General features: G+C 48.9%; 1 protein-coding gene across 14 annotated transcripts in view; it reads right to left on the minus strand.

The window, feature by feature from the left end:
- Positions 1–19,162, minus strand: part of LOC139765261 (SLIT-ROBO Rho GTPase-activating protein 1-like) — a 753,718-nt gene that overhangs the window by 161,938 nt on the left and 572,618 nt on the right. For 2 of the 14 annotated variants that reach the window (XM_071692610.1, XM_071692605.1), the window contains exon 2: positions 10,034–10,538. The exons of the other annotated variants lie outside the window; for them this stretch is intronic. In XM_071692610.1, coding sequence (XP_071548711.1) covers positions 10,034–10,220 — 187 coding nt within the window. In that variant the 5' untranslated portion in view covers positions 10,221–10,538. The remainder of the gene's footprint in view (positions 1–10,033; positions 10,539–19,162) is intronic. 14 annotated transcript variants of the gene reach the window in all.

Here is a 19,162-nt window from a genome sequence, read left to right on the forward strand (position 1 = left end):
TCCACACACACACACACACATGTTCACTATGAACCGGCCAAAGTCAAGCCACAGAAGGAATGCCTACTCGTTCCGTCCAACGTAACTGAACACAACCATGTAACAAGGATGTGTATGTCAGTTATGGAGAATGATGAGCTGTATTACATGACTTGGCTATTCTTTCTTTGCCCATTACAAAGGACGGAGGAAAGCTGAATAGACAGATAAGTCTGGGAGACAGGAACACGTGAGACGCCCAGTAATAATAACTGATATATTTCATGTACACCTACACTCGTCAACCACATAGCAGGGCCCAGACCTTACCTTACCTACTATACCTTACGACATCTGCGGACCTCCACTACCCAACAGCTGGATGCGAGACCTTCGCCTTGTGTATACGTTAAGCTGGTTAGAAGGTCTTTTACACCTTCGCCCTCTTAAGGTCTGAGATCCAGCTACCATAGATGGGAAGGGAAAAGGAAGGGACGATGTTAAGGAGTGAGCTACATATATGATGGGGGTGAGGGAGTGATGGTAGTTGGGATGGAGGGGGATGGTGCCTTTGTGCGACCAACCCTCTGGTCTGTTGCACTGCATTTGATGAATTCAAAGGGAGATGGGGAGGGGGAGAGGAGTGTGGTGATTCATAAAGGGTTAGCAACATGCTCGTAACCGTAGCGCTAGGACTGAGGCTCGGAGGGGTGGAGGGCATTACGTTATGGAGCTTCTGTTCACTCTCTGTCCAACTGAGAGGCCGGAATGACGCAGTGTGAGGGCTGGAAGACTGGGGTGAGAGGCTGAAAAAGGTTGGCAAGCCGGTTGTATAACGGGGTGCTGGGCACTATGACAAAATCATGGAGGCGGCAAGGCCCCTCCGCTCACAAGCCCTATCCCCCCTCCGGTGACTCAGATGTGAGGGAAGTTGCCTATCGATATCTGGGGGCAAGACCACCGACTCCACCTCTACTTCAGTCCTGTGTTTACTGGTGACAGTGTGAGGCTAGTAACAGGTGTGCTGGCTGGAGAACAGTGATAATGGTAGAAAGTAACGCTAGGAGGAAGTGGGGTAGTTATACATAATAAAAAAAAATGCTGAGGCCCAAAACAGGCGATGGTAATCAGAGCCTTCAACACAAAGATGGAGCTGGGTCAGTGGTACCACTCACACCGCATTACAATAGCACCATGTGTTCCACAGTGAATGTTCTTATGTCTACATGTAACAACACAAAACAAAAGACATAAGGAACAAAACTGTATTCCCGCCTCACAACTACCAAGCGATGCTCAAATTAGAACGTGCGTATGTTTAATTTGACAAGACATTCGTGTCACAGAAGTCAGTATACTGTCTAATAAACATCATAACCAGTGTCAGAAAAAAATTCAAACAACGCTTCGCACAAATTTGTGGATCCAGTTTAGTGGTCGAGAGCAGAAGTACGTTACTTGTTACAGCCACTAAATCAACAAACATTGGGACAAGAGGCTACTGTTGATCCAAACAGCTGTGGCAGTGATTATAAAAGACGGGGTAGAGAGAGAGAGAGAGAGAGAGAGAGAGAGAGAGAGAGAGAGAGAGAGAGAGAGAGAGAGAGCGAGGAGGGGTAAAGGGAAAAAAAAAGTGATTGGGTGGGTCATTGTCAGAACGAGTAAACCACTGGTCTGTGTTACAGTGGAACCCGGATACTATTCAAACGTATAACCGGACCTATGCTAAAGTACGTATGTTGTTATTACTTCGTTATGCAATCTAATTCATTGTGATACACCACATGAATTGGGGATAACAAAACAAACATTATGCATGAATGTTTTTCTCGGGAGAGAGAGAGAGAGAGAGAGAGAGAGAGAGAGAGAGAGAGAGAGAGAGAGAGAGAGAGAGAGAGAGAGAGAGAGAGATACGTGGCTGTGTTGAACGTTTAGTGTCTCTGGTCGTGTTCGGGGCTGTGTTGAACGTTTAGCGTCTCTGGTCGTGATCGGGGCTGTGTTGAACGTTTAGCGTCTCTGGTCGTGATCGGGGCTGTGTTGAACGTTTAGTGTCTCTGGTCGTGATCGTGGCTATGTTGAACGTTTAGTGTCTCTGGTCGTGATCGTGGCTGTGTTGAACGTTTAGCGTCTCTGGTCGTGATCGTGGCTGTGTTGAACGTTTAGCGTCTCTGGTCGTGTTCGGGGCTGTGTTGAACGTTTAGTGTCTCTGGTCGTGATCGTGGCTGTGTTGAACGTTTAGTGTCTCTGGTCGTGTTCGGGGCTGTGTTGAACGTTTAGTGTCTCTGGTCGTGTTCGGGGCTGTGTTGAACGTTTAGTGTCTCTGGTCGTGTTCGAGACTGTGTTGAACGTTTAGTGTCTCTGGTCGTGTTCGAGGCTGTGTTGAACGTTTAGCGTCTCTGGTCGTGATCGTGGCTGTGTTGAACGTTTAGTGTCTCTGGTCGTGATCGTGGCTGTGTTGAACGTTTAGTGTCTCTGGTCGTGTTCGGGGCTGTGTTGAACGTTTAGTGTCTCTGGTCGTGTTCGGGGCTGTGTTGAACGTTTAGTGTCTCTGGTCGTGTTCGAGACTGTGTTGAACGTTTAGTGTCTCTGGTCGTGTTCGAGGCTGTGTTGAACGTTTAGCGTCTCTGGTCGTGATCGGGGCTGTGTTGAACGTTTAGTGTCTCTGGTCGTGTTCGAGGCTGTGTTGAACGTTTAGTGTCTCTGGTCGTGTTCGAGACTGTGTTGAACGTTTAGTGTCTCTGGTCGTGTTCGTGGCTGTGTTGAACGTTTAGTGTCTCTGGTCGTGCTCGGGGCTGTGTTGAACGTTTAGTGTCTCTGGTCGTGTTCGAGACTGTGTTGAACGTTTAGTGTCTCTGGTCGTGTTCGAGACTGTGTTGAACGTTTAGTGTCTCTGGTCGTGATCGGGGCTGTGTTGAACGTTTAGCGTCTCTGGTCGTGGTCTCGTGACCTTCACGAGCAGCGCCCAATGTACAGGTTCTCGTCACATGCTCTTATGACCTTTACGAACGCTGCTGAACGTTCAGGCTCTGGCCACGTGATCTCGGGTGACCTTACTGAACAAAGAAGTATGATGACCACTTACTTCCTGAAAATGTTGTTTATATATTGAGATACAAAAGAACCGACTATGCAACAGTTTCTCTCCCTACAACTCGAAGCTTTGGAACTCTCCACCCTCTCATGTCTTTCCCAGTAACAATGACGTAACACTTTTTGAAGGATAAGTTTTTCAGCTCCTCCAAAATTTGAGCATACTTTTCCTTGTCTCTTCTTCTTCCCTTTCATTAATCTCTTTACATTTCGATCCAGGCCCGTCTTTCAAGTGGACTTTTGTCCATGACTGAAGCCTTGAACGGGAAAATGTCTGTTATGATTATTATGATTATCATTACTTCTACCTTCTTCGGCCAGTCTGTCTTGAACATAGTTTAGATAATGTTAAGTGTTAGGACATGTGAGCCATCTTCACAAGACCTTCATCTTCACTAACTCGCATCTTCACTACGCCCTTATGTTCACCACAAACTCGTTTTCATTACACCTATCTCCAGGACACCATGATCTCCATCACCATTTCACATTCACTATTTCCTTATCATCACTACATCATTGCCCTCACAACAGTTTACCTTCACTATGTCCTTGTCTTCACTTAGCTACGCTTAAGGCTGGCTCTGAACCCAGCTGGAGTCTTGTGTGTTCACTAAACTCTTCGATAAAACCCCATGTTCGTAATAACCTTACCTCCTTTACGTTATAGTCAGTCTCGACTTTGAGTCTATTTCGCTAAACTGATCTTCATGAAAAGCTAAGTTCAATGCGCGCTTTTGGGCGACATTAAAAATTTTCCAGACACAGAGAAAGACATAATACTGTTTTAGACAAAGTATCATCATTACGTTTCTAAGATGCTTTCCACACACTGCACCTCCCCTACAACACTGGCAACACATTAGACATACCACCGAACACATTTGTTAACATCTAGTCACTTACCCAATACACCTTCAACACTTACCTTCTTTAAGACACTGGCAGCATGTTGCTAATCACATCATTAGTACCTGAATACACATGAAGTCCATAAGTGAGGCAGTGCACATGAGATCACACCATTCGATATAATGTTATGAGGCATCATAACTACAGAAACACCAAATACAACTGGCATGCGTTTAATGAACTGACCTACACCTGAGGCGTTACCGGACTCTGCCCATTTGTGGCTATAAGGCGAGTGAAAAAGTTACCTTGGGCGAGGTTGCATCAACGCAGTATAATCTCGTCGAGGAATTCCTCACAACAAAGGAGTCCATCCTTTCCCTGATACTGGCTGCAGCGCAGTCATGAAACTGCAGGAGCCGGGGTTTCAGAAAAACAAAAGCAACAATAACAACAACGTACAGCCGACATGCGACACCTTTTTCCACCAACTCGTAACACAACACACAATACCGTCCACTCGATTACACTCACAAAACCCCAGCTGACGCACATGCCGGATGTACTCAAATACGACAATGTACAAGTCCTTGCCTTACGTACGTACACCAGTCTCCTATAAACGTACATTACCTGATACTTTTAATTAATCTCCAACAAAATTCGATACTCTGGCAATACAGATTTCTCTTAATACAAAACCCGATACCGTTACGACGCCGATACACTTTAAACCACCACACCCGATCCCCCCCTCACCGCCCAACACGCTATGCCCGAACACCTACACCAAATATACTCACACCACCACAGGCCGGATGTGCGCGATACACTTACATTTTAACATACCAGGACTTCGAGATGATGATATTCTGAGGGCATTTCTGCCTCACTCATACTTTTCTTTACACTCGGTGAAACACACACTCACGCTCGCCCACCACAACACACAGCCAAGTGGCGTATTATGAGAGACAACAAGGTGGATGGTGGGCGGTGCGTCCATCACAGCTGGTGGTGCTGTTAACTATTTCTTGCTACGTGCATGACGCTTGGGTTATAATGAACCTTGCCTCACTACACGACTAATATCATCAATAGGTTGTCGTCTTTGCAACCCATATAGGTCTTGCTTCAACACTATACCACACGAACCTTGCTTCAGTACTGCATCCACAAGTCTTGCTTCAACTCTATACCACGCGAACCTTGCTTCAGTACTGCATCAACACGTCTTGCTTCAACAGTACACATTACGGGTCTTGATTCAGCACAGTATTCCTCCGTAGGTCTTGCTTCACCACTACACATAGGCCTTGCTTCAACTCGACACCACATGGGCCTTGCTTCACCACTCCACGAGCAGGTCTTGCCTCGACAGTACACCAACGGGTCTTGCTTCACAGGGATCTTTCTTTAAACTGCCCAAGATTCTAACATGCCAACGAATTCAAGATATTATTCAACACCTACAACTGTTTCCTCACTCAGCATTTTTTCACAAATATCTTACTTGGCACTTGCCTCAATGTTACCTCGCATGGTTCTTTCGTAAGTACAATGTGTATTGCTTCATTGCTTCTAAAGAAAATCACATAACTTTCTTCTCACTAGCGCACTACAGCTCTTGCTTCACTGCTAGTTAACACGACTTGCTTCATCGCAAAGCCCTTGCTTCACTCTGCATTCTCTTCCTAATGACATTTGCTTCAGCGTGCACAAAATTCTTCCTAAAATAAACCTTTCTTATATATACACACAAACAGTTCATTATACATATACTTCTTGTTCAACCATGTCATTCTTATTTCATATAACCCTTCCTTCACCAGATATTCCTTGCTTTCCATCCTTACTTCACGTGACCCTTGCTTCGTCGTATCTCTTGCTTCAGCTAAGGGATCCACCAGTTCCTCCTCCTCCATGGCCTCCTTGCATCATTCATCAACAACAATAAGATGCGGTAAATAAGGCCATGGGGGAGGGAGGGGAGGAGAGTGGGGAGAATAACACGGGTGGGAGCCAGACAATAGAACTCCCCAGGGGATGGAGGGAGGGTGGCACCAGGCCTGCGGTGGAAACAGAAGCGGGAGAACCAGATGCTGGTCTTGCATCACCCCACACTGTGGCCTGACTTGGACTATACGAAGCACACACACACACACACACAAGACGCACCACTAAAAAAAATGGCTAAACATATCTTTTATTATTTAACATAATATTTCAGGGGTAATATCATTCAATTCATTACAAGATTCATTAACATTTACTCGTAAAAAGTGAACATATCTCCCATCATTAAGGAAAAAAATCAAGTTCTGGGCTGCAGCTCTGACGACTCATTCAACACCAGAAGATGTCAAACAAGATGTTTCGTGTTCTGCAACTTGAGGACACATTCCCCCAGCTTGTTACAGAGCGTTCGCTATCCTTCAGCTGGATGGATTACCTCAACACTTTCCAGGAAAACACGAAGAACACGTTGAAAGGAAACCACATCTTTGGATTGGTCGGGCAGGGACCCCAATGTGGCGCGTTCCTACCCTCGATCAACCCCCCCAACCATGCAGTCTTAAGAACCTCTGAGGCTTCGTAAACACACAAGACGTGGATGACGCGCCGAAGGAGCCAGACGACCACAACAAACCAAGAGATGTTTGAGGACACAGACCTCACTACTGGTGATGGGCATGTCGGGCGCATCCCTACAGCTGTGCCGGGTCATGTGGCCCGAGATCCTGACTACTGAATTAAACTGATCACAGCTAATGATGCGAGACATGCCCGAGTCTACAGATAAATCCCAGTTAAACTGGCCTTCTTGGTGATGATACTTTCCTTGTTGCTTTAGGATCTTAAACAAGAATGATTTTTTTTTTCTTTTTTTTTGGGGGGAAGGACACTTTGTATGTCCTCAGCAACACACCAGAGGGCAGGGGTGTGATACACTATTCTACACCCACAGTGCCGCCTGGGTATCCGTGCTTACATTGTGACGACAGAGAAAAAAACAAAAAAAATGCAATGACGAAAAATTTATTAGCTATAAAACGTTCATCCATCAATGAACAAAGACCAAGAGCTCGTGCTAAATATACATACAAGTGTATAATGAACTTACATACTCTCTCCCTAGACACACACACATACACACACACACACACACACACACATACACAGACAGACACACACACACACACAAAGATGCACTCAGGAGTGCCTCTCTCACAAACAAGTCAAGTCAATCAAGTCATTATGACTCACCACTACATGAGACCATCAATGTAAGAACGCCTCCTACCATACCGTCCTTCCACAGAGCCAGGAACCTGCAGCACACCACCGGCACCAGGATGCACCTGCACTCAGGTCCCGCCATCCTCCACATGATCCAGCACATGGTCACTAGCGGCCTGGCTCCTGGTGGCGGCTGACGCCTCTCCCCACTCCACAACCCACACATTATGCAGTAATGCTTCAGTGATGGGCGTAGTGTGCTGACTGTACAGGGTCATCACTCCTATAACGTAGTGTGTGTGTGTGTGTGTGTGTGTGTGTGTGTGTGTGTGTGTGTGTGTGTGTGTGTGTGTGTGTGTGGAAGAAGGCCACTACCGTCATCTCGTCATTTAACAACACCAGATCACGACCTCAATCTTATGTATCCCAGGATATAAGTATGTAAATGTAATCAGGTGGTCTTGATGCGATGAGCTGGTAGTGTACGCAATGGTGTCAAGGTCATCATAACTCAGCACAGGGGACACCACCAGGCCTGTATTGTTACAGGTCTGGTGGTGTCCTCTGTGTTGGCCACATTAAAAGCTGGACACACACACACACACCCGCAGCTGGATACACTCCCGGCGTTACTTCACGCTACTCCGATCATCCACGTGGGCTCCCCACTGCCTCTCATTCATTCGGAAATACTGCACACATCCTCTACGCAACCGAACCTGTCCAAAGTCCTGCTTTACTAGAGAAATGATAAGTATCTACCTCATAACTTTCTAATCTGCTTGAGAAAGCTGGGAGATGAGATGTGGTCCACGAAGGGGTTCCCCATCCGCTGCTCAACACCCGATTAAATCGTCTCACATTCACACTGCACGTCTTGCTCTCCCCAGCGCCACTTGCCTCACCAGTCCACATCACCACAATCATCACCAGCCCAACGTCACCATTACGGCCGGCCATCACCAGCCCGACGTCGCTCACATCTGGTTACGCAGCGCACGACCCGCAACACCTTTTAAGGCCCTCGTGTCGGGTTGTGCTCCTTTGCCTGGCCTGGGTCATGTCGTCACACCTCATGCTGTCTCATCCTCACAAGTGTTATCATCTTTCACACACACACACACACACACATCGTCACCACACCAGCACCACCAACACTGTACTCACCAAGCCTCAGGGTCACACATAATCCTCAAAGTCTATCACATACATTCTCATCACATCAGCAGTGTCCTCACCAAGCCTCAAGTTTACTCACAGTCTCCAGTGTCCTCACGAACACACCAGCCCCAACATCTCCCTCCCTCACGCCGCTACATCTGAGACCCATCTCCAAACACCAACATCTCCCTCCCTCCCTCACGCCGCTACATCTGAGACCCATCTCCAAACACCAACATCTCCCTCCCTCCCTCACGCCGCTACATCTGAGACCCATCTCCAAACACCAACATCTCCCTCCCTCCCTCACGCCGCTACATCTGAGACCCATCTCCAAACACCAACATCTCCCTCCCTCCCTCACGCCACTACATCTGAGACCCATCTCCAAAACATGACTGTCAAAGCACTTTTAACATCGTCCCTTCACAACCATGGTCTTAACATAAACAAGCTTCGTGAAAACATTACTTAACCAATCTACACTATCTTTTTACGTGTTCTGGTTTCTACAGACCTTAAACACTACAACCTCTTGATGTACATCCAATTATCTCTCCCTTCACATTATTCTGTACTTTCTATGAACTTCATATCTATCACACCTAAAACTTTTATAGCTTCTCGTGTGTCATTCTCACACGTTCTCTACTTTCTATACATGGCACACTCCTTAAGTCGTCATAAATATGTATATATCTACAAGATAGTAGCTCAAAGCACGTCCAGCGGCTGCAGCGTCTGGCGCCACACACCCCACACCTCACGTGAGGAGAGCGACAACTCTAGTGGGAACGATTACACGAGGCGGGAGAGGAATGGACTGGAAAATAGGGGCGTAGGTTGTGGGGGAGGGGAACGAAGGAAGGTGTGAGGTGCTGGTGGGTGGTCGCGCAGGGGGTAGTGATGAGGGAGGCACAGAAGGACGACTGGGATGAGAGAAAGTTGTGGAGATGAGGTCAATAACGAAGTGAGGAGGCCCAAGTGTGAGTACAGATCCGAGGAGGATGAATGAAGCAGTGGTGTGTGAGTGTGTGTGTGTGTGTGTGTGTGTGTGTGTGTGTGTGTGTGTGTGTGTGTGTGTGTGTGAGGCACGGGATTCAAGGGGCGTCAAGAGTGTGTGAGAAAGGAGTTCAAATGGAGAGGAACGTGAGGGGAAGTGTATGTAATGAGGGAGGCAAAGATGATAGGGTCGTAGTGATGCTTGAGACGTTATGAGGAATGAGGCGATGGGAAGCTTGTGTCATGTGATGAGACGTCATGTGATGAGGTGTGAGGCCCGTGTGTGAGAGGGAGGGAGGGAGGGAGGGAGGGAGAGAGAGAAGGATGGTCGCCGGAGCAACAGTAGGAGGAGGAGGAGGGGGAAGAGGGCGGGTGCATCTGGAACCGTCACCAACATCCGGCGGCGGTAGTGAGGCAAGGGGTCGCTGTCTCACCCTGCCATCCATCACATCAACACACAATGAAAACTGGAGGAGGCCCGGGGCATGCATCCCGACCCTCCTGCTACTTACCATACACTGGAGGAGGACCTTGAGATGTACGTGAGGCAGGATCAAGCTGGAGGAGGACATGAAAAAAAAAAAACACCTAAGACGGACTTTTGTTAAAGGGTCGAGGTGAGCCGACGCTGGGGGAGGACCCAAGGAAGCACCTGAGGTGGGCTTAGGTTGGAGTATGACCTAGAGAAGTAGCTGAGTGTAGAGCTCACCATCAGTGTCCTGGAGCTGGGTCATGTATATCTTGTGGAGGTCTGTGCCCGAGCGCGCGGACCACCACTGCTTCACCCGGCGGTTCTCCAGTGACAGCCACTCGTGCAGCCCCGACAGCTTGGCCAGGGCACCGGGAGCTGCGGGCGTGGGACTCGTCCCAACCACGGAGAGGTTCCCGGTGCTCATGGTGTGAGAGGCTCCTGCCCGTAAGGCGTGAGGCACGAGGAGGAGGAAGAGGAGGTGGAAGAGGAGGAGGAGGAGGAGGAGGAGGCTACTGGTGGCTGCCCAGAGGCAGGCCTCCGCCCGCCCACATGCCTCTCATTCACCACCCTCACACACCCATCATCGTCGTCGTTTACTGATCTCAAAGTTCCTGTTCTCTCCAACTCCCACTGACCTGGGGAGTTCCTTGACACTGTCACCCACTGATCAAGGTGTTCCTCTGCTCTCAGCCTCCCACTAACCACGTCAGGTGCCCACTTTTCACAACAGATATCGAGACACCTGCAACGTAACGCATCACTCAGAAACCAGGAATGCGGGGCGTCTTCCGAACTGGTTACTTTCACCCGGTCGTAATCCCCCAAAACTCCCGTTTCCTACATTTCCTCTGTTTCACCGGGTCCTCGAGCAGCCTCGATGAACCTCAGGGAACCGACCCGGGGTGACCTGGGCATCACGACGACCGGCTGTACACAGTGCCGTCATGCCGACACACCTCCCTGGGCAGTGGCTGAGGATGCATCAGGCACCACGACCCTACACTACATAATGACGCCGGGGTATTCTGCGGGGCGAGGGAACCAGTGGCCACCAGTCTACTGGCGTACAATGCGACCAGCTTCTTGTGGTCACAGCACAGAATATATAGTTCAGGGACAAGCATGATAAGCACAAGTCATCTTTGTCAGTCACTACACCGAGTTACCTTACTTCCACCTGTCATCACCTCGCAGACACTACAGCACTCACAGTGGGTGGGTACCGAGTGCGTTGGTACCGCATCGAGGGATGGAGGGTGCGTGTCGTAATGAAGGCTGCTTCAAGCATCAATGCGCCAAAATCCACCTGCTTTACCCACGGCAAGACGAACCCTCCGCACAACACGTTCAGTATGGGCGGCGCTGGATATCATGAGAGAATCGTATTCACATTCACGGGTCGCCCAGGGCTGAGCGCAAATGTTCGAATCCTGGTTGAGGCAGTCGGTCCACACTCAACCCAGCTGTTCATCCTCCCTTAAGGGTTAGTCGATAATACAGGTACCTGGTTTAGGCTAGTGTATATATATACACGAACAAAGTGCATATGAATGCGCACCTTCATAGAATATACGTTGGAGGTTTGTATGATATATATATATATATATATATATATATATATATATATATATATATATATATATATATATACTTACAAACCTGGGTTGTTAGATCCACAGCTAAAGTAAATATTACTGTTGCATTTACATTACCTCAGAAGCTAGCAAAATCATACACAGGACACCCATATGACAAGCTTGTTGTATCGTAGCGTCACTGCATTTACAGGTGTATAGGAGTTTGTAGGTATCACACACAGGCGTCGACGAACATACTCAGTACGATTGTTAATATCCAAATACACGCACTCACTATTGACAATATACTGCACCAATAATCTCCATACGAAACGTGGAAATTTACCTTTTATTGTTATATCGGCATACCATCTGTGGTATATGTAAATATACGACAGACCACAAGACAATACGCCAATATAACCCGACTGTGGGACCAAGAGGAAACATTTCCCCTAAGACAACAGTGTACTCAAACCGTGTGAAAGTTTCCACGAGTCACTCACTGACACGCTGGAAATGTTAATTCTTATCATCATTAAGGAAGCTACGTACTTTCTCTCTCCGTTCCAGTGGAAGACGGTGATGCTGATATTGGCTGGGTGGGTGGGTGGGCGGGACCGTCCGACCGATCAGGGAGGGTCGGGCGTCACACAAGCAGGAGAAGCCATTGTTTACAGTGGCACAGCTTTCACCAGGAACCCTACCACACGCCCGACTCTCGCAAGTCCACCACACAAAGACTGACACTCACACACTCCAGGAATCTCCAAGTCCACCACACAAAGACTGACACTCACACACTCCAGGAATCTCCAAGTCCACCACACAAAGACACTCCAACATTTGCCACAAAAGTACTTCAAAACCCCACACTAATCCACGTTCTTCGGCACACAAGAACTGCACTTTCGTCGGGATGAAGTTGAATTCTATTCGAATATCTTACAGGAACATGACCGAGGGAGACAAATACACACCCAAGATACAGGAATACAATACTGAAAGTTAGATACATAGCAGAAATATGGGAGCAGTGTACATGAGAGATGTGGGGAGGAAGAAAGAAGCCCTCATCATAATATTAGCACGACCAAACGAGTATGTTCCCGTCTACACCAGTCATTATTAGCCTAACAAATGGCCAGAGATAATCAAGTGATCTAATTACACTGTGGTTCATTTGTCATGTGTGTTTCCCCAGGCAATCTATCTCTTCGTTCCGGTCTGTTTATCTCGTATCAATATGGAAGACGTGAGCTGAGCTGTGGAGAGGGGGCGAGGTCTTCGCCACCACACACTCACACCAGCTGACGCTTGTCACACCTTCACGCGTGAGGTCACGGATGGTCCTCACAGTGGGTGAGGTGGCTCCCCAAACCATCCACTTCTCCAGCCCACATCTGTTGCAACAGACCTGACTGGTGATGTGTACAGTTGGGGAACCCGTTTAATTCTTGTTTCCTCATGTCAGAAGTTCCAGTCACGGACCCAGGTCTACATCGAGGCCAGGGCTCAAATGAAATACGACTCGCAGTTAAATTCAGTGATGGAGAAATAAAAAGGAAAGAGGAAAATATTAGTGCTTAAAAAGCAGGATAGATAAGGAGGAAAATATCTTTAAATTTCTGGAGGAAGAAGGGAAACATGTCTCCTAACATGAGTCAGGTTGTAGTCAGTTGTGAGGGAGGATATGAGAAGGTAAAGAGTTCCTGAGTTATGCGGTGTAAGGAAAGACACAGACGTTACAACGGCCTTAACTTTGAGTTGCCAACGGCCACACAGTAATCATATGACGCAGTAGCTTGTCGGGTATGACGTAGACCAGTTCATGACGAGGGCACAGAATAAGCCAACTCTCTCCTAACCCATCGTTACTTGTTTGATGAACCCTACTCACACTACACATTGTCCCCAGACATTTAATTTCCAACACGTGCACTCTACTCTGTTTGTTGCCATTTGTAGCCCAAGCCTCACATCCGTACAGCATTGTTAGGATTGCTATACCTTCAAACATGCCCATTTTTGTCCTCCCAGATGATGACTTCCCTTTCCGAACATTCTTCAATTCTCCCAGAACCTCTGCTTCCATGGTTCCCGTCGCTGCCATATCCAGTGCCGGATATCTATAACACATCACTTCTTCCATGTTTTTCCATTCAAACTCACACTAACTAAACTGTCTCTCTACACTGCCAAAGCTGTCAAATAACTTTGCTTTTAAACACAAGTACTCTTAGTTTACTCCTTTTACATATTCTCCCAAACACACACCAACTTCTGCAGTTTCTCACTTGAATCTGCCATCAGTGCTTTTTCATCGGCAAACAGCATATGAAGTACTTCTCAGGTGCCCTCACCCCATACGAACTGGATGCTCACCCATCTCTCCAAGACCCTTACATTTATCTCCCTTACCACCCTATCCAGAAATGAATTAAACAGTTATGGTGACATGTTAAAAGACAGGTTTTTCACTTCCTTCAAAATTCGTAAATACTTTCCCAATCTAAAAAAAAGAAGGAAAGTGAACCATCACTGTGGCGGTGGCCCACTGGGTCAAGTTGGCTATCAAATCCTTGAGCACGATGGTACGACCCCTGAGCACGATGGTACGACCCTTGAGTGCGATGGTACAACCCGTGAGCACGATGGCACGACCCCTGAGCACGACGGTACGACCCTTGAGCGCGATGGTACGACCCTTGAGCGCGATGGTACGACCCTTGAACGCGATGGTACGACCCTTGAACGCGATGGTACGACCCCTGAGCACGACGGTACGACCCCTGAGCACGACTCGAGCACAAGGAAGACAAAAGAGCACGGAGGTTAAGACCACCGAGGATGAGAGATCCTCAAGCATGATGGTACGACCTTTGAAGACGATGCTTCGACCCTTGGGTATGGGATCAGCTCAAAGGCCGGGCCATCGTACCCCATCGTGCCCTAGCGTCGTTGCCATACGTGCTTAGGGGTCATTAGGTCGTGCTGAAGTAGCAACTCATCACGCTCCTAATTAGCTCCTCAAAGAAAATCCTGCTAAAGACAAGGAGAGTCTGGTAGCGCGGGCGCTCTTGTTGCCAACAGCAGCGTTGCTGGGCGTGTGGTGAGGGCAAATGTGTTACTCATTACTGGTCCTCCTAACTGTACATGACTGGCTGGTGACATGGTCTGCCTTGGCTTGGTGATGCACGGTGGGGTGTGTCGTGCACAGAGCAAACAGCTGACATGAGGACCTAATATGCCTCACAATGAGGTGGTGGCGTTATCAATAAGGACTGAGAGTCATCAGTGACGTTTGGGACTCATGAATGGTGTATGGGAGTCATCAACAAGGCCTGGGAATCATCTATGATATCTGGGAATCTATAATGAGGTACGGGAGTCATCAATGAGGTACGGGAGTCATCAATGAGGTACAAGAGTCATCAATGAGGTACCAGAGTCATCAATGAGGTACGGGAGTCATCAATGAGGTACGAGAGTCATCAATGAGGTACGGGAGATCAATGAGGTACGGGAGTCATCAATGAGGTACGGGAGTCATCAATGATATCTGGAATTCAATAATGAGGTCGGGAGGTCATCAATAAGGTCTGGGAAACATGAATGAAGTCTAGGAATCATTAGTGAAGTTAATGGAGTCATCCATGAAATGAGGAAGTCATTAATGAGGTGTGAAAATCCTTAAACCAACCCAGGGCGAACTCCTCCAGTACTCATGGCTGTGCCTGACCTACTCTTTGGGCAAGATGCACCGTCCAGTCGCGTTCAACACGCCGGTGGTGAGGCAACAATAGGCCAAGGAAGAGGAGTCGTGCTGGAATTACCCCAAGCTGGTACAGAGTGACAATAACAAAACACTTAAGGTTTAATTTGAGATGTCTATGTTAGATGCCATCACACAGTACACCATCATCCTGAGCAGTGAAATCCGAGATGGACTATAAATGTTCGTACGTGTCAAATAACAAGAAGGAGAAAGAAAAAGTTTACCATCAACATCATCTCTCCATCCCTACCATCCATCATGCTGCCGCCACGTCTCCATCCCATGTAAGCTGACACCATCACCCGCCCTTACCACCACCATCAGAGTCCATTAATTCACGATAACGAGTCGACCAACTCGGCTGGTCCGTCCCTCGTCGACCCATTCAACCCAGCGACCAGGGTCCATAGGTCAGCCTCGGCCCCACCCGAGCAGCAGAGAGAGAGAGAGAGAGAGAGAGAGAGAGAGAGAGAGAGAGAGAGAGAGAGAGAGAGAGAGAGAGAGAGAGAGAGCGCCTTGACAACTCAGGACTCCAGCAGGAGAGACCAATACCCACAACAGAGGGAGAGTTTCCCCATGTACCACCAGATCACAGCTCCAGAGGAGGTGGAGGTTGTGGGGGGCCCTAAGTCAGGTCACGCCCCAAGCAGAGGGACTGTGGGGGGGGGGGGGGGAGAGACCCGCCCGACAGCAGCCCTCAGGTCACGCCCGAACCCGCCCTACGGCACCAGTCAGGTCACGACCCCAGCACGAGGTGCCCGCCCGTCTGTCTGTCCCGTGGTGGCAGAAGGAGTGAGGTCGGTCAAGCAGCCCCCGGCGCCAGAGCTGTTCAAGAAGTGCGTCACTCCTGACGATGACCTCACCCCATTCCGGTGGAAGGGGGGGGGGGGTCATGGTATGGAGAGAGAGAGAGAGAGAGAGAGAGAGAGAGAGAGAGAGAGAGAGAGAGAGAGAGAGAGAACGTATGACACATACCTAATGTAAGTGTTTTACAAGAGGCTGCCACAACAAGACATAATTCAATGAGATATAGTATATTCCGGGGGTGACGCTTCCCAGCGGCGCCCTAACCCCATACGGCAGGGAAGCAGGGGCAGGGGAGGAGGCTGAACACTAGGAAGGGGGCCAGGCGAAGGAGGAACGCTAAAAAGGGGCCGGGTGGAGGGGGGAAGAAAAACGCTAGGAAGGGGCGGAGGATGAGGAGGAACGCTAGGAAGGGGTGGAGGATGAGGAGGAACGCTAGGAAGGGGCGGAGGAAGAGGAGGAGGAACGCTAGGAAGGGGAGGAGGAGGAGGAGGAACGCTAGGAAGGGGCGGAGGATGAGGAAGAACGCTAGGAAGGGGTGGAGGAAAAGGAGGAACGCTAGGAAGGGGTGGAGGAAAAGGAGGAACGCTAGGAAGGGGTGGAGGAAAAGGAGGAACGCTAGGAAGGGGCGGAGGAAGAGGAAGAGGAACGCTAGGAAGGGGCGGAGGAAGAGGAGGAGGAACGCTAGGAAGGGGCGGAGGAGGAGGAGGAGGAACGCTAGGAAGGGGTGGAGGAGGAGGAGGAGGAGGAGGAGGAGGAGGAACGCTAGGAAGGGGCGGAGGAAGAGGAGGAGGAACGCTAGGAAGCGGCGGAGGAGGAGGAGGAGGAACGCTAGGAAGGGGCGGAGGAAGAGGAGGAGGAGGAACGCAAGGAAGGGGCGGAGGAGGAGGAGGAGGAACGCAAGGAAGGGGCGGAGGAGGAGGAGGAGGAGGAACGCAAGGAAGGGGCGAGGGGGAGCGAGACCCAACAAGCAAGACAAACACGGTGACAGATAAACAAAATACCAAGAAAGGAAGAAGAGCTGAGAAAACAATGACGAGGAACATGGAAGGTGAGGACGCATCTCACCCCATCGCTGGGCAACACAAGAGCCAGCCAGCCACAGCCACGCTGGCCGTCTACACCACAGTCAAGACTGATGATGACTGTGGAGGTAAACACCAGCGTTGTACGGTAACGTGTGTGTGTCAAGGATGCCGACCACGGGATGATGGAACTATGATGGGTGGAGAAATGGGGTGCGAAGGCGAGGAGCAGAGGAGAGAGAGAGAAGGAAAGGGCGAAAATCCTCAACCAAGTCGGAGAGAGAGAGAGAGAGAGAGAGAGAGAGAGAGAGAGAGAGAGAGAGAGAGAGAGAGAGAGAGAGAGAGAGAGTCGGTCACATAAACCAGGGTCGTAGCGTCGTGTTCGAGGGTCATACTGTCATGCTCGAGGGTCGTACTGTCGTGCTCGAGGGTCGTACTATCATGCTCGAGGGTCGTACCCAGGGAGGTCAACGAGGGTAAAAGCAGACTCGTTACAACTTGGAAGAATGTAGACACCAGTACGTCATGGCTGACGCTACCGGGTGATGCAGAGCGATGATGACGCCGGCCACTGCCTCTGGCCGAGCAAATAAAAACTTTACCAGCAACAGGAGACTCAAACCCGTCGTGTTAACCGTCGACACAAGACGCATTCCACGCGCAGTGACGCTCCAGACGTGGAGGGAGGGAGACATTATGCTAGTTAACCCCCCCCCCCCGTAACCCTACGCTGGCACGACCCACAAAAAACGAGGGGTTGGCGCCACATTTGTGACACGGTAACAGCCAATCAAACTTCCAACTCTACACTGCTTTTCCTCTAACAATTCAACCGTCGTATGGATGAAATCTTACACACACACACACACACACACACACACACACAAGGAAATATATATACTCTTATATACACTGCGGGAACACATGAGACGCGTCAAATTCACTGATTTTGTCTCCACTTTTTCCTCTTCTCTTGAACGCAGATAAGCAGGTGGCCATGCCAGGTGTGCACAGGTGACTCAGCTGCGTCCAAGATCATCTCACGGGTCACCACCAACACAAGAACCCGCTGTTCTCTGTTATTTCCCTCCTGTACAACTGCCTCAAGATAACACACGCTCAGAAAACGACTTGACCCAGAAGAAGAATTCCAGGGATGACTGCTTAAAAATATACTCATCATTTCTGTACCGTGCAGGGGACGCATCACCACCCTCCCCTACCACGATAACGGGTCAGGAAAGATATCCCTCACCAACGTCAACGACTTCAACAACACGGGTACTGATAGCAAGGCGAGAGAAATGTTTGGTCAGAGGTGCGAGGAAGACGATCACGAATGGTGCGAGTCCACCTGATGATGAGGTCTAGCGAACACGTCTCCTGGCCACCCAACTACTGGTGGCACACTGTGTCTGAAGGTAAATAAACAAGGAGGAGGGGGGGTTGCCGACCCTGACAGTCGACAGAGGCGCCACACAGGAAGGCACCAGCAAGAACACACCCCACCAATCACACACGTGTGGACAACATTGCTCCCACACATGTGTACTCAACACTGCAGACCTACAGGCATATGTAAGATTACTCACATGCATGTGAACACATCACTGCTCACATACACATCCATACACAACTGATTATATATATATATATATATATATATATATATATATATATATATATATATATATATATTTTTTCAAACTATCTGCCATTTCCCGCATTATCGAGGTAGCGTTAAGAACAGAGGACTGGGCCTTTGGGGGAATATCCTCATCTGGCCCCCTTCTCTGTTCCTTCTTTTGGAAAATTAATATAAATTTTAGGGAGAATAAAAAGATGTTCTGGAAGGAGGTAAATAGGGTGCGTAAGACAAGGGAGCAAATGGGTACTTCAGTGAAGGGCGTAAATGGGGAGGTGATAACAAGTAGTGGTGATGTGAGAAGGAGATGGAATGAGTATTTTGAAGGTTTGTTGAATGTGTCTGATGACAGAGTGGCAGATATAGGGTGTTTGGGTCGAGGTGGTGTGCAAAGTGAGAGGGTTAGGGAAAATGATTTGGTAAACAGAGAGGAGGTAGTAAAAGCTTTGCGGAAGATGAAAGCCGGCAAGGCAGCAGGTTTGAATGGTATTGCAGTGGAATTTATAAGAAAAGGGGGTGACTGTATTGTTGACTGGT

Source organism: Panulirus ornatus, chromosome 53, assembly GCF_036320965.1.
Source record: "Panulirus ornatus isolate Po-2019 chromosome 53, ASM3632096v1, whole genome shotgun sequence".
NCBI classification, from domain to species: domain Eukaryota; kingdom Metazoa; phylum Arthropoda; class Malacostraca; order Decapoda; family Palinuridae; genus Panulirus; species Panulirus ornatus.